Source organism: Heliangelus exortis, chromosome 15 (genome assembly GCF_036169615.1).
Source record: "Heliangelus exortis chromosome 15, bHelExo1.hap1, whole genome shotgun sequence".
NCBI classification, from domain to species: Eukaryota; Metazoa; Chordata; class Aves; order Apodiformes; family Trochilidae; genus Heliangelus; species Heliangelus exortis.
Genome location: NC_092436.1, coordinates 17,501,253 through 17,517,232, shown reverse-complemented (window position 1 = coordinate 17,517,232; position 15,980 = coordinate 17,501,253). Strand labels below are relative to the sequence as shown.

General features: G+C 43.9%; 1 protein-coding gene across 2 annotated transcripts in view; it reads right to left on the bottom strand.

The window, feature by feature from the left end:
• Positions 1-360: 360 nt before the first annotated feature.
• SLIT3 (slit guidance ligand 3) overlaps positions 361-15,980 on the bottom strand; it is a 433,002-nt gene continuing 417,382 nt past the window's right edge. The window contains exons 34-37 of one of the 2 annotated variants that reach the window (XM_071759292.1): positions 7,681-7,835; positions 6,728-7,013; positions 4,768-4,976; positions 361-3,643 (exon numbers count right to left, since the gene is read on the bottom strand). In XM_071759292.1, coding sequence (XP_071615393.1) covers positions 3,405-3,643; positions 4,768-4,976; positions 6,728-7,013; positions 7,681-7,835 — 889 coding nt within the window. In that variant the 3' untranslated portion in view covers positions 361-3,404. The remainder of the gene's footprint in view (positions 3,644-4,767; positions 4,977-6,727; positions 7,014-7,680; positions 7,836-15,980) is intronic. The other variant, XM_071759294.1, reaches the window with a different exon arrangement.

The window sequence follows — 15,980 nt, the reverse complement described above, 5'->3', positions numbered from 1 at the left end:
CCTACTTCCCAAAATTTCGTTTATTCTATCATCAGTCAAGGAATGCACTTTTGGTGCAGGCCTGTCTCAAACAGTTAAAAAAAAAGAGCAGCAGACAAGATGTTTCATCGAAGAAAATGCAGAGGCTCATAACTATATGGCTTAACTCAGTCGTGTGTGTAAGACTCTTAAAGAAGTTAGGATGTCATAATAATATGTAACTGCCACTTATACTCCATGTACCTACAGCCATTCTCTGGTTAGGTTTGTCCAAGAGGAGTGTGTATAGTTCTCCCATCACTTGCTATGAGCTACCTCATGAAGTCTAAAAGGTCGTAGCACCTCAGATACACACAGAAATAATCTGTACCACAAGGCACATTACAATCTTCCATAACCCAACAATTTATTTAAACTGACGTCACAATGAGAATTTATTAATAAAATACATCAGTTCACAACAGTCTGCATTGCTATTTTATAAGGGTAAGCATCTTTCTTCACTTTATATTAAAACTTTATAGAGGTAAAAACTACTGCATTGTACCCACAGTTCTTGAAATCTGTTGCAAGATTAGGCAGGCTACAGAGGAACTTTCAGAGCTAATTATACTTCAGTTAAGCTCACATTTTTGGCACATCTGATTGCTTTTTATTTTCTTCTTAACGTAAAATAATCCTATAACAAGTCAGAGAATCATTGACACAAAGCATCACTATCCAATGGCAAGTGCTGCCTCAAAGCATACAAAAATTGCATCATTTGGTTACAAAATAGATTAAACTGTTTATCCCAGTGCTTAACAGACAGAAAAGGGCCAGGAACAGGGCCGGCTTTGCTGAGGTGTTGCTGGTCACTTTGCTGCAAGGCCTTACTTAAATAAATCCCAGTGTGATGTACTAACAAGACGTTGATGGCTTTTTAAGGCACCCTCCAGCAGGTGCAGGGCCACCAGTGACCATCACCTTCTTTCTCATATGCATTGCTGCTTGAGGGACAAAGTGAACAGTTTGGGTGGTGGTCGAAAGGGCCCTATGCAGGCCTGGGTCGGTCAGTGGCTACAAATTGTGCAGTACAGGAGGGCTGGAGAATGGTTTGTAAGCCACTGCTCAGTTTGGATTTCTGCTGTCTGGCACCACAGCAGCTCCTACTTCAAATATTAAAGTGTTTTAAGCGGGAGTTAAATGTTAACGGTGGTGGCGTGCCAGGCATGTATTCACACAAGTGTCTGCAGTTATTTGCATGATTTTTTAAAAACCCGTAGCTTTAGAGTTTGGGTGATTTCTGTTGTACACTACAAACTCCAGCTGTTATGAGCTTCTGGATTGTTTTTCCCTGGCTCTTGAGCTGTACTCTTTCAATCAGTTTGGCACATTAACTAGTGATTGATACTTCACCGATTGGAGGCTTCCTGTACTGATAATTATTTTGTGACACAGCTATTACATTTGGTATGTCCCTTCTGTTTGCATTGCCCTGTTAGTAACAAAGAAATATGAAAGCATTGCTGCAGCTAAGGCGAGACTGGTGTAGCAAAAGAATGCTAAGCACAATAGAGCTTTCTGCTTGCATGATAGATGGTCACTTCTCTTTAGTGGGTTACATTCTGCGCTTCTCTCCAAAGCTCCACTCAAAACCAAGCCCCACTTATTTGATTCAGCTTTCCTACTCATCCTTTGCCGAAACCCCTGGTTTGAAATACTTTGGTGAGACCAGTGACTGTTCATAAACGGAGCTTATGGCTGCTCAGAATAATCTCCGATTTCACCTCTCTTAGGAAAAGAGAACTGAAGAAAGGACCATAACACTTGCTATATTATTAGGGAAAGAGATAAGTTACACAGATAATGGAATAGGTCTTGATGGGACGTTTGAAACAGATGATTAAGAGAAACTTCAACGCACCCATGGTACTTTCTGCATGTACTTACTGACCCTGAAAGCTAGCCCTGCCAAAAAAACTCCAAAAATGAAACTCACTCCCAGAATCAATTTTTGCCTCACATTCACAGTGAGATTTTTTTATCCCTGCATTGATTTCCATTTCCTATTCAGCATTTGCTCCCAACACAGCTACAGTTAATGGGAGTCCTTTGGGAGACACAAGTGTAGGCCATGAAGTGGTGCAGATGCAAGAGCTTTGGTAGAATTGATCAGTTTGCACCAAATGCCAGAGCAGGACAGGATGGAGGTGTGACATTTCTCCTTGTGCAGAGAAAAGAGTGCTGCCAAGGTGGACACAAGTCAGCTGAATACCTTCACACAGATATAGTGCAACTTCTGCTCAGTTAAAAAAGCTGCAGAAAAGCAGCCTACTGCTCGGTGATGAACAGGCAGCTACAGCTCACCTTACGTCCATTGCTCAAGTGACAGTGGGAGTAAAAGCCATTACGTTGCAGGTATTTTATGGCATTTTACTGCTCTTTGCAACCTTTCCAAGTTAAAGTGTCAAGGCATGACAAACTATGTAGCAGTGCATTCCTTATATTTCATATGCAAAAAAAGGCTCAAGGCTGGGAGCAAGAAGGCACAAACTTGGTAAGTAACATAGCTGAGGAGTTTACACTAAAGTACTATTTCATTTATTAGGCATTACTTAGCACTTATTTCACATTTTGCCCCCAAATTTCCCAAAGCAACATATATTTCCCCACTTCCTTTCCCTTCGTCCCCTTCTTTTGGATACAGCTGCCTGTGCTCTATAGATACAGTTGCTGAAGAATATAATGTGAATACAGATAAATACAACATGCAGAGCAAAAAAATGTATTATAGTATTATAATAGTCAAACAATGTCGCCAGCCTCAAACTACAGCAGTACCTACGTGCTACAGGGAACCAGTCCAAGAACAGCAAGCGGAGCCACTGTACAGGAGCAAACCAGCGTCGGCAGTGTTGGGCAGAGCACGGAGCTGAGGGGGGGGGGGCTTTCTCGGGGTGCCAGAGCAGGAGAGGTGCTGCCATCCATGCGGATCTGCTAAGAAGACTCGCCCAGAGCCTTGGAGAAAGCTTCAGACCATATCAGCTCTGTGGCAGGTCCCTGGAACACCTCTACATTTATTCATTGCGCATACATGTAGTCACCCCACATTTCTCCTGTCAGGCTATGTTTTTTTTATATATATATATAAATATATATATATATATAAACTTTTACCTTTTGAATTTTTTTTTCTTACAACTGTTAAAAAAGTTTCATGGTAAAAATAACTCACTATATGATGCATATACTCAAAGTGGTGCGATACTTTATGTAATAAAAGATGAAAATAGTCACTTTCCATAACAAAAATAAGTTCTATTTTTTGTTTATTTTACAATATAATTAATAATTCTTTTCTTCTTCTTCACTCTGAAAGTAAACAGGTCCCGTTTTGATAGCGCTTCTGAGTCGATTAAAGTGGCAAGAGACTGGAGAATGTCTTATAAGCATTTTGAGCAACCGCATTCCACATGTCTCTCCAGTTCTTCCGTGAAGGTGGAGCCATCCAGGCACTGGAAGAAATATTTCCGCCTCTTGCTCCGCAAAGGGACGCAGCACTGCCCACTGCTGCAGCTGCCGCGACACTCCAGGCGGGAGACTTTGGACGCAGTGGCACAGGACGTGTAGCCCTGCTGCTTCCGGACTACTTCTCGAATTACCTCTCCTTGGCAGGGATTCTCTGGCAAAACAACAGAGAAGAAGAAAAAAAAAACAAAAAACAAAGCAACACTGTGGTAAATATTTCGCCAGCTATTCCCCAAACACCAGCAGACAGCCCTGCATGTAAAATGATACTCAAGACAAACAGATGGCATGAGCAGGACCTTAACCTTTTACTGCCCTGTACCTGCCATCAAACCAGAGCTTGTTACCCAAATGCGTAATACCTGGCACAAGGCAGAAGCCAAGCTGTCCTGCTAGCTTTGATTAGCCATTCTGGAAGGGCTCTAATGGATGCTGAGTGTTGAATCCTGCAATGCTCCTGCAAAATATGTCTTAGTTTTGCTCTGTCTGCTTCTTGGGACCAAAGGTCAGCCTGCTCTGCTTGGCAGTAGCAATCTGATATACCTGAAACTGTCAGTGTCGTTCTGCAGGCACTTTGCAGCAGCGAGATACATATATACATACTGTATATATGTAATTTCGAATGTCTGTGGTTCATTCACAGGAAAGGCATAACTTAGATAAAAATAATACAAGCTAGCTCCTTCCTTCTGTACAGGAGCAAAAAAAAGGCAGCAGGGATGAACATATAACTAAATGAGCTTTCAGTAAGTCTTTTCAGGTCAGGGTGGAAGAGCTGGGCCCCAACCCTGTCAAGAAAGTCCAGCATCATCTGTGAGATACCCCAGGAAACATGTGCAGCTGCCTCAGAGGGAGCAAGCTGAGAACCTGTATTGCCACTGTAGATGGGCAGTATCTCCTGCCTTTCAGTTCCTGCCCATGTCATGTACAACAGCCCTTGGTTTGCAGGGTAAGACCTCCTTCCCGCACTTCTTGCTGAGGGTAAACCCCACAACAACTTCTCCTTTATGTCACCAGAATCCTGGGAGCAGCAAACCTTGAGGATTCAGGAGCTATAGAATAAAACCCTTCGCTACAAATGTCTGCCTTTACCCATGTGTTTGGAATGTAGCTAGCTAGCTGTTGTGTGGGTCTTTTCTGCTCCGTGCATTGCTCTGCAGAGACTGACCTAGCTCTGCTATTTACCATTTACCTCCAAGTACAAGTCACACAGAAAAGAGGTAAAAACAAAGGTGTAGAACAGAAATGCAGCAGAGCAGTGTCCTGGGCCCCACATACCTCTGTCACAATGTTCTCCACCATAGTTAGGATCACACTCGCAGTAGGGTTCCCCGTGCTCAGAAATCTTACACTCCCCATGGTTGCATTTCAAAATCCTGCAGGGATTTGAGGAATTGTTCTTCTTGTCACAGTACATGCCTGTGTAGCTCTCCATGCACTTACAGGTGTAAGCAACATTGGCTACCATGCACTTCCCATGCAGACACCTGGAGAAGGAGAAGCATTTTAGAGCTGGCCTGTGTTAGACATGAAAGTTCCTTTTACCGGGCGTGTTTGGGTTTGGCATTTCTGCCTTTTTAGTTCCAGGATACTAATCCAAAACCATCAGTTCAGTGTTAAACACTGAAGAAACTGTGAGTTTTCAGTGGATGCTGGATAATGTTCAGAGAATACGCGTAGAATTTGCAATTGTAACTCATCTCTTTGAAAAACACCGGGTTCGCCCATGAGCATGGACCAATGCTTGGCATGCACACAAGGCAGCTCACATTTGCAACATCAGCACGTAGAACAAAATGCCAACATTCAAGCTTCCACAGCTGAATTACTCTACAAGTAATATCAGGTGATGAAAAACAGTGTGATAAAGGAAGGTGCTTGCGGAAAAGCTATGCACAGGCTTCTTCACAGGCAGTTGTGGTTGAAGGGTTGCCTGGCTCATGTGGTTTACAGTGAGCTTTGGTATTTCTGAGGAATACCACAGGGAGGGCTATTGATCCTTAGCAGGTTCTCTGACACTGTCCCTACTTACGGGACAGGGTTACACTTGGAATGGGCTGAGGAATGAAATATTGTCCAGCCAAGGAAAAGCTGTCCAGGGCTTATAAACTTTTGCTAAATCAGGTCCTATTTGACATAAACCCGTGTCTGTCTCTTATTTTTATTTCTTTTCCTTCTGGTCTGGTAAAATTGATCCCTGCTTATGTTGAATCCTTGGACGTTTCATTTTTAAGCTTTGAACTAAAAAGCACAAATAATAGCATCAGAAACTAAAGAAAAACCATTTAGGCCTTCAAGTGTTTCTTAACTTGGGTGTTTATACCTGTGGTTTGTCAGGTGCTTCTCAACACCTTCCAGGGTTCGGTACTTTGCAGAATTAGACCAAAAAGCAAGTTTTAAATGGTACCTCAGCCAAGTTACATTTCTGCCTTTAAGAGAGTGATTATTTACTGGGTAAATCTACTTGTCAAAAGTATGTGCTTGTGAAAAGCCCCTTCCACAGACAGTGCAATCAATGTAGCTTCTAAAACAAAAGTACTTCCATCTGCTTATGAAAGAACACTGACTTATGTAGACTGCTGGTCTGGATTGTGCACTGCATTGTTTCCATGCGCATGTGCCATAAGCTATTGACCCAGCTTTTCTGATGGAGATGGGGTAATTGAGCCTCTGAACTGTGGATGCTTTCCACTCTTGTTTTCTTAGCGTGCAACTCCATGCTATTCTTTAAATCGATTAATTAAAGGGGTGTTTCAGCGGGTAATATTTAAGTCTGCTATCTGAGAAATTTAAAACTGTTCACATTGGAGTGCACAATGGTCTTGAGGGAGTTAGTGTGAATACTGGGTCCAGAGCTGTTGTGAGCATTTCCCTGAGAGGTATATTCCCTGCTCACAGGTAGCTCTGCTCTGGGTGAATGCAGGCACTCACTTCAGAGGTGACACATACCCATTAACAGAAGTTTTTGTATTTTCTAGGGCAGAGTTGCAGCTGCAAGTACGGCCTACAGTATTCACACCTTAGCTACTCCAGGAGAAGAAGCTCATTTTGAGACTGAATGATTTTAGAACAAGAAGTGGAAACAGAGTTGCCATGGATGCTGGCTCACAACTGTCAGTAATTTCATGTTGGAATCCAGAACCTTCAAAAATAGTCAGATGCAGTTTTAAAAGATGAAACGTGAAATATGCATTTGATGTAAGCTTCCATCCTGCCATTGGCATTCATTCAAACTTACTTGTGGTTAAGACATGGGTCTTCAATCTCCTGGTCACACAGGGGGCCCATCCAGCCCGGGTGACATTCACAAATCACACTTGTTTTCTCCAGGGACCGGCAAATACCATGCTTGCAGATGTTACAGGATTTGCAGCCAGGAAGGACTCCTAGTGACTGCTGTGGTAAATCCTTGAAATCCTGCAGCTCATTATTGATGCGGACGTCGTGAATACATCCATGAAAACCATTTGGTGTGATATCTGCACCCTGGCGCATTGAAGATAATCCAGTAGAGGTCGGAATCCCTTCAGATAAAAAAAAAAAGGGAAGGTTTATTCACAGTTACAATGATGGTATGTAACATAATATCTAACATCTCTTTTGTCACAGTCCCTTACAATGTTTAAAGAATCAATTTGCATAGGCCCTTTGAAAGGTAGCACAGTCTCATTGTCCTCATTTTGGAAATGGAAAGAAACAAAAATACTCACTTGCCCAAGCTTACATAAGTATTATATGACAAACAAAGGAAGGAAAAAAAAAGCTCAGGGTTTTTGGCAAATGGCCATGGGTTCTTGCCGTTAGACAACACTTAAGACTCCTTCTGTCCTTAGTTGAATAGAAATTATCCTTCTGAAAGGCTTAATAATGTCTTTACTTGCCCACAGGTAGCTACCCCTTCTGGTATACAGCAACAAAGTTTGGCATTACTAGATTCTTGCGTTAAGCCAGTGAGTGGTAAAAGTGCACTCCATTGAAACTAGTGTAGGGGAACTATAGGGGCAGAACAGTGTTGCAGGAGACTGGGCCAATCCATAAGTAACTCCAGCTTTCAGGGAAGCAGCCCCTGGCAGAGGGGAAAGCTTCTGTCTAGTTTCCACTCCCTGTAGAGAGCTCTCTTCATGGTAAGGAAGATTATTTGCTTCTGAGAAGACTTGTTAAAATCTCAAGCCCAAGAACAACTCACTATACCTCCAATGTAGAGAGGAGTGTTGAGGTTGGCAGAAGACTGTTTCTGGAGTTTTCCTAGGCTCTTGGGAGTTCCCTTGTCCACCACCAGGTTCAGAGTTTGATTCAGCATCACGAGTTCCACACTATGAAACTGCCCATCATTCACCGTTTCCACACTAAAAATGAAGGGGGAAAAAAGACAAAAATGATGTTACCAATGAACTGCCTGTGCTTCTGTGACTACCTACGTCCTGGTACCACACCTTGTAAGGCACTGCTCCCATTCCATGCTCCTTTACAGCCACCGTGTTCCCTACATTTCTCGTAGTGTGAGCATCCTAGGTACAAATTTAAACATTGCTGATGGCTGCGCAGGCAGTGCCTACACATACAGGACAGCTGACCAGGAAAGGAGCTATTTCAGTTGTGTTTCCCAGGGCAGAAAAGCAAGGATGTAGCTACATGTCATACTGGCTTTGGTGACAAAATTACTTTAAATCCCCAGTTCTGTGCTCTCAGCCAGTTTGCTGCCCCTTTGTCATGCTACTGGATGCCATATTACAAGCTGGAGCACTGAAGTGATTTCTTATTGTATGGTTAGTTCAAACCCAATTTCCCAGGGGCAGGGAGGGACTGCAGTTTGGAGCAGCAGGGGCCTCCGAAACCAGCATTTCCTCACAGCAGAAGTATCTCCTAACTATATGCTGAGGCATGAGGAGAGGCTGACTTTCTTAAAGCCAGAGAAGGCATGCAGGAGTTTTGGCTTATAAATGACCGAGATACTTTGCTTAATACAATACAGTCCTGCCTGAATACACGTGAAACTGAAAAATTGCTATGCTTAGCAACACATTTAAGTGTAGACTGAGGCTTGAGACTAAGACAGCAGGAATTTGGGGGTGGAGGTGAAGGACAGGGAGCACATAGCCATCTAAGCAAACACGTTATATTAAAGGCACCACGTATTCTTTGCTTGGGCATTATGAATGCTGAATTTTAAAGTAAATGAAGCCTGCAGTGAGTCAGGTAACTCAATAGCACTTTGCTAGCCTGCACTACATCAGATTTCACCTTCATCTTCAGTTCAGTCTCTCAGAAATTAAGACACAGAGGTACAATTCAATTTACATTGCTCTATCATTTCTCATTTTCAGGGCAGCTTCAGCTCTCAAGCCCATATGCTGTACATTGAAATTCTCCAAAACAACTCGATAGTTTCATGCACTCCTAAAAGGTAGGAGGGGCAAAGGTAAGATTGCCTCTCTTGAGCAATGAGGATTTCAAATGAGGCTGGGTAGTTATGGAGGTGATGGAAATTTTTGCTGTAGATGCAATTAACTGGTGCAGCCTCTGTTCCACACGCATGCAAACACCACTGCGTAACAAGAACCTAACAGCAGTAGAGGTTGCAGCCAGAATTAGACTGTGGTCTATGTAAACCACCCACACACCAGTGTGCCAACACATCTTAAGCTTGGCCTGCAAGCACTCTTCCAAATTCCTCCTGGCAAGCTCACTAGCTGGGTGGTGGTTCTGTTACATATGTATAAAGGCAAAAAAACACAAGCTGTGGGATTCAGGCATCCTGAGATACTGATTAGCCAACAACTGGATTTGATATTGCTGCACAAGTGGTAAATTAAAACATAAAATCCTAGTTTTAAGAATAGGTTTGAGCTCATTCAAATGCCCCAAAGCTCAATCTGGTCTCTCAAGCAAGTTAGAAAATAAGGTCAGAGCCCTTCAGGTGTTTTGTATAGCTGCAATGCAGAGAATTCTCTGATCTATTTACCCAGGTCTGCTTTACTATCAGTGGCGAGAAACAGTCATACTTAAAGAGTGACACATCTCCAAGGCAGAATCACCTTTTAGATGTATTTACCTCTCAACCCACATGACTTGCTGCCCACCCTCAGCTCCCAGCCCTGCATAACTGATGTATGAGGACACTGTAGCATGGAAATCAGACTTCAATTTCAGAAACAAATTACATGGCTTAGAAATTATCTCAATTGTTCCTGGAAGAAGTTATAGTGTTTTACAGTAAACTTGACATAACCAATTATAAATGAGCAACATTAGGCAGAAAGTCAGCCCTGTTGGGGTTTCTGAGGATGTGCTTGTTTAAGAGCACACTGCTGTTTCTTAACTGAGCTAACATGCCTCTACATTGCTGCTGTCCCCACAGAATTTTGGAGTGAATCCTGAACACATATGCCTTTAAAAGTTTACACATACATCTTACATAAGGTTGTAAGATGACAGCAATATATGTGCACCTGCATTGTGTGGCTGTACATAAGCATGAGGTAAATTAGTTCTGCCACACACCAACTCCTGGGAAAGCTGTGCTGGCTGAGCTGCTTCTCCTTGACCTGCAAGAAAGTGTCTGGGCTGCAACTGCTGCCCATCCTTGGGGTGGTAGGAGTGCCACAGGGAGCAAGGTCATGAGAACCTGGGGCTGAAGGCACTGTGTGAAGTGGCTTTCAGAAAAAAAAAAAAAAAAAAGATTTGAGATTGTACAGAATGGGTGGGATGATTCTACAAAATGGGCTGGGATAATCCAGAGTCTGAGGATTTATGCTGGACTCATTGCCAAAGGTGCTGTAGTGCCTTAACCTCAGAAAAGAGAGCCTGTCATCACAATACCCAAGTCTGCTCTATTGGGTCCCACACCTCCAGCAGCCTACTTTATGGATGGACAACTCAAACAAGTTTGAAAGGAGCTGGTCCAAACTTTCTGTTTAGATATTCTGGAATTCTGCTAAGTATCTGCCACGTTACAAGAAACAGCTGTGTAATGGCAATGTGCCAGCTGGGTGATGCCTGTGTGCTCCCTGCATATCTAACTGTTGTGTTGCAATGCTTAATTTACATGGGACCCATGCTTCCAGCTAAAAGGTGCAAGATAAACAGAAATGCAGACTTGTCATTGCTAGGCTGTGCAGAAGTGCCAGCACAAGGAAGAAGTATAGGCAGAACCTATCAGCCCTGACAGGCGAGCACTGAGGTGGGATGGAGGGCTGTATGACAGGGAACCCTTCCCTGGTGGGATCGGTATCTGATGCTAATGCACAAAAATACATCGCTATCTGAAGAAGGCCAAGCTATGACCATTTGTCAGAGCACGACACTATCATGTCTGGCAGGGCTGCCTCTTCCCTGGGCCAGAATTTCACAGGCACTGATCACCTGTGCTTTTTCCAGATTATGCCTTGACTAACAGGCAAACAAAAGCCTGTGTGTCCTGGAGATGAAAGCAGCTGCCCTTCGTGCTGCTCACACCATTCAGCATGCCCGGGGCTGGCATTTTTGCTGGAAAGGGAGTAAGAGGTCCCTGTCTGTGGGTGAAGTGGCTGAGTAGTATTCAGTTCTGACTCCTTCCCTTTCTAACTCTAAATTTAAATAATCTGTGCCTGTATTTTAAGAAACAAAGTAATTTACAGCCATCACCCAACACTGCAGTTTTGTAAAGCAGATAATCTCCAAACAGGCAAAGCACTTACTTGCTTTTTGAGAAGGTGCAAATGCATGACAGAAAAGTTGGATGTGGACAGCCAGCATGGCAGAAATCTCCCAGCCAGGAGACACTTGGGTTAGAGCAATAACTGCTGTTGCTGACAGAAGGACATTAAGATGCCTTTGGATTTTGAGTGAGATGGAGACAACATTGGGGGGAGAAAGGAGTGGTGAGAGAAATGCTACATGAACTCTCCTCAGAGCCCCTTATGTAGCTGGGCCTTTAGGAGACTCAGCAATTGTCTGAGACAGTTGGAGACAGTGGCTTGGCTGGAGATGAAGGGAGAAAGCCACAGACTCTGAACAGCGCATCACAACGCAGCTCACAGCTCAGACTTGCTGTGCTTGGCTTTTTTTTCAAGGGGCCTCTTCCTGACCCAGCTCTCTGTAAGGGTTTTATTAGAATCTTAATTCAATTCTTACTGCGGATCAGGTGGCCTTACAGAAGAGCTCTTCCTTCTGAAACAGCCTGCGGTATGTAAATACCTGCCTGGGAGTCAGGGATTTAGTGCGTCTCATCGGCAATCCCGGGCTGCAGCGTTGACGGAGGGTACGGGGGCTGCCAGCTCCGGGCACACCGTGGGTCACCAGCAGCCGTGTGGCCAGCAGAGCCGCAGGTCGCGGGCAGGGGCGACGCGGGTCACCGGGCAGCCCCGAGGCCGGGCCGGCGGTGACCGCGAGGGGGCGACAGAGCACCGCAGAGAGGCGGAGCGGGCTATAGGCCGGGCTTGCGCTTCCAATGCTCCTCTCGTGCCGGGAGAGCCTCGCCTCACACCTTACCCTCAGACCCTCAACCCTCAAACCCTCAGGCACAGCCCCGCCTGGAACACGCTCACTCACTCGGGTACTGAATCAGTGGAAGTGCTGGAAGCTGCTACGGCAGCTTTGTTTTGCCTCGACGTGACGAGTTTATTTACTGAAGCAGATTTCACCAGGTCCCGTACCTGACAGCTGACTTGATGTTCTTACCCAACATCTTCCCTGCTGCAGAGGTTTTTCTTCTGTATGGCAAAATTACAATAATATGTATGAGCACAGCAAGGGAGAGAGAACTCAGGACTGCAGGAAGAAGCCAAAGGGGTGCTAGATTTGAGCCAACTGCTTTGCTCTAGGGCACTGACAAACCAAGTTCTGGCTTTTGAGATATTCCCAAGCTATTGAAAAGACAGTCATGAATTTTTAGCCAACTTCCAGCTGCAGTATTCTGGGCCACCACCATCAGCTATTACAGAGTTTACAATATATTCTTGCTGAAAAAGGGAGGAAATCTGAAGTGTAAACATTTGAAGTGCAAGTAAGGATTTTCAGGAATTCAATAATTAAACTTGCTAAAAAGTAAACAGCAAAAGGAATCAAAAGACCAGTTTTAAGGAAAACTTAAACCTCAGGACCCATGAATTGTTCTTGCACTGCAGTCAGCCTGGTGAGGACCTGCCTTGTCAGACACTGCCCAACACAACCTTCACTCGGTCTTGTTACAAATTTGATGCTGAGAAACCATTCCAGTTCTCTTCCAATTGTAATCACTGCTGGTGCCTTAAACACCCACCTTGAGGAAAAGGAAATAATGTACAGCCAAATGCTGAGGTTAGGCAGGAGCATTCCTCTGGATCACTGGTGCAGTGAACAAATCCCAGTTGGAGCTGGCTGCCCCGGGAGTCCCCTGGTGCTGAGGGGGGACAGTTGCCCTGATTCCCAGCCAAGGGGTAATGCTTGCTACTCCTCCAACAGCAGCACCCCTCCCTCACTTTTCCCTGCTCCATTACACTCATCTGCTCATAACCCAGATGAGGGCTTGCATTGTACATTGTTTTTGTCATGGTTACCCTAACCTTTCATTGGCCTCACTGTGAACTGGCCAAGGCATCTGACCTGATCTGGCCAAGAAAAGAGGAGGAAAATACTGGGCATGTGGGGAGAGCCCAGCTTCTAAAGCTCATGAGAAGGCCCTGGGTCCAGCACCTCTTTCCTCCATATGGTACCAGAAATCTTGCAACTACCCTTCCAGGGAAGAGAAGCCACTAAAGAGGGCTCTGAAAAGGAGTTCCTAAAATTCTGTATCAGGGATCTGGGCCTCATCTGTCACAGCAATTCCAGCAAGATGAGCCAATGGACGCATTGCACAGGTCACTGCACACAGACCATGGACACAGCCTCTGCCGACAGCCTAAAACTCTAGAAAACAAAGAAACGAAGGGAAAGGTATGTGCACTAAACATAAACCCCCAGGAAATACGTGAAGAAACTGATCTCCACATTCCTTTTTCACCTGTTTCTCTTCTCCCTTCTATATTTTCTTTCACCTCTAATCCAGCCCCAAGTACACACAAAGATATCATAAACACTGTCTCCCCTTGCTCTGATATCCATGAGAGATGTAGAGCTGAGAAACTGTAAATATGCTGGTGAACAGAAACGCATTAGAGAATTACAGTGTTCAATTCAAACTTTTTAAATCTGGGCTTTGGGGTTAGTTTTTACACTGACATGCAGTGTACCTCCAGTGCTGACAGCAGGAAACAGCAGATAAGCCAAAAACAAAAATAGTTTTAAATATCACAGCAAACCATGTCACTGAGGAAATGTATAACCATCAATTATGCAAATGAGTACATCAATTCATTAGCCACAGTCTCCAGATTTTCCTGACCTCTGTCTTAATAGGGACATGCCTCAGGTAAAGTGCAGAACAAAGCAAACACAAGGATGGTGACTGGGAGAGTGAAGGACATGGGGAATGCTGAACTTAGGTAATCTTTAAAAACATCTGAAATAGAAGAGAATAGCCAGAAATCTGTTCCTCAGAGAATTTAAGGAGCTTACAACATATGTGAAGAGCAGGCATCAGCGAAGAGGTACCCTGTTCAAGAAACCCAAGGTGAGAACAAAAAGATGTTAGCTGTGAAATTCATAATCAGCCAGGCTGTCTTCAGCTTTTCACCTTTCCAAGCTACATTTACCTCCTGCCCTTAGTTCAAGTTATAATCAGTCATTAAACTTCTCTATGACAACAACGGCAAAATCATAATTGGAGTAGTGGTTGTGCTACCTCTACAAGAACACATCACCTCAAGCACTATCCTCTTCAGAACCTAAAGAAAAAACACATTGACAAAAAAGTATAAAAAATGCTACCAAAACACAAGGTTAGGGAAATATGAGGTGGAAGAATGCATTAAAACGCTCCATTTCCAGCTTAAAAAATGCTCTCTTTTGTTCTGTTCAATCCTGTTTTACATGACTCAAGTGTTAGGTCTCCTAGGCTGAGAACATTAAAAATTAAGATTTTGTTTTTTTCTTGATACTTCCATTTTAATTTGCTTGATTTTATACCTTTTCTCCTACTTAGAACTCTGTAGACCACTCAAATAAACCATCTTTCTCTTCTTGGTGTTTACAGCCCTTAAACACTGGCAGGTGATTACCCTATCTCCCTCAATGATCATTTGGCCAGGCAAATGCATACCTAATTTCCAGCCATAATTCAATTGCTGCAGCAGCCCTGCCAGCAGTGAGAGTTATTGTGTTACAGACCTTCTGAGGGAAAAGCAAGGACCTTTTTTATACCCCTGCAACATGCAATTAACACAATCCTGACCCCTTTCCCTCAATTATTCATAAAAGTGTCAGATTCATGGCCAGGGTAAACATGCCTTGATTGCAGTGAATTCTCACAGTTTCCCTGACATGGGCAAGAGGTCTGGCACTTTCCCCCAGTACCACTGCTGGGGAGTTGAAGCTTACATGGTCTCCTACAGTATCACCATGCCTCTGCAGAGCTACACACTTCATGCTGCTAACTGAGCAGTTGTTAAATGTGAGCGTAGTAGCAGTAAAACTAGCTTGAGCAAACTCTTCAAGTGCAAGGCCTCCGCAGCATGAGAGACAACAGTGTCACTGCCTTCCCTCCTCGCCCCACCACAAGTTTGCACATCGTGGCACACAGCGTAATGCAGTACAACGAGCAATTGTGTCTCAGTGTAACAGGTATCATATAAAATGATACAGTAACAGGTATCATATAAAATAACAAACCCAGTAAATGCAGAGTGAAAAAACACATAGATTCTTCAGTGCTATTTGCACTCATTAAACGAGTTAACCATAGAGAATGGCGAGGCATTGACACCACTCCACCAGCAGAGGTGATGCTGCGCTAATACAGGTGTGGGGCACATCTAAGGTCCTGAAAAGCAGGGACCAGTGCCACTACAGAATACAATACAACAGAATACAAGTACTTCCTATTACAATGACAGACAGAGAATGATAAGTCTTATCTGAAACTGGAGGCTAAGCCACAAGAAAAAAGCAAAACGGTGTCTATTTAGAAACCTGACGAATGGCCAGTTTCCTCCGCATCCATGGCAACACATGTACAGTTGTATGCTCCAGCTTCCACAAAAATAACTAAAATCCATTGCTATTTGAAAAACTGAGTAGCAGGTGCCACACCCACCTCTTCCAGCAGCACTGGGGCATACTGGCAAATGCAGAGCTGTGGGTTGCTTCTCTGTAGGGGGAAGAAGCATTGCCAGAGTTGTGCTCAGAACCACATCACACCTCCGTGACCACCCTCAGTGCCATGCCTTAAACACTCCTGACACCTCAGCAACTGAATCCAGAGCCTGGTGCTTAGTATAAATGGGACAGAAATCTATAACATATGGTACACATCTAAAATTTGATTTGTTAATCATCATGTTTGCAAGACATTTACAGGCAGAAAAAAATAAACATGTTATATCAACTTGCTACATTTTGCTGCAATAGAACATCCTCACGATTCAAGCCATGAGCCA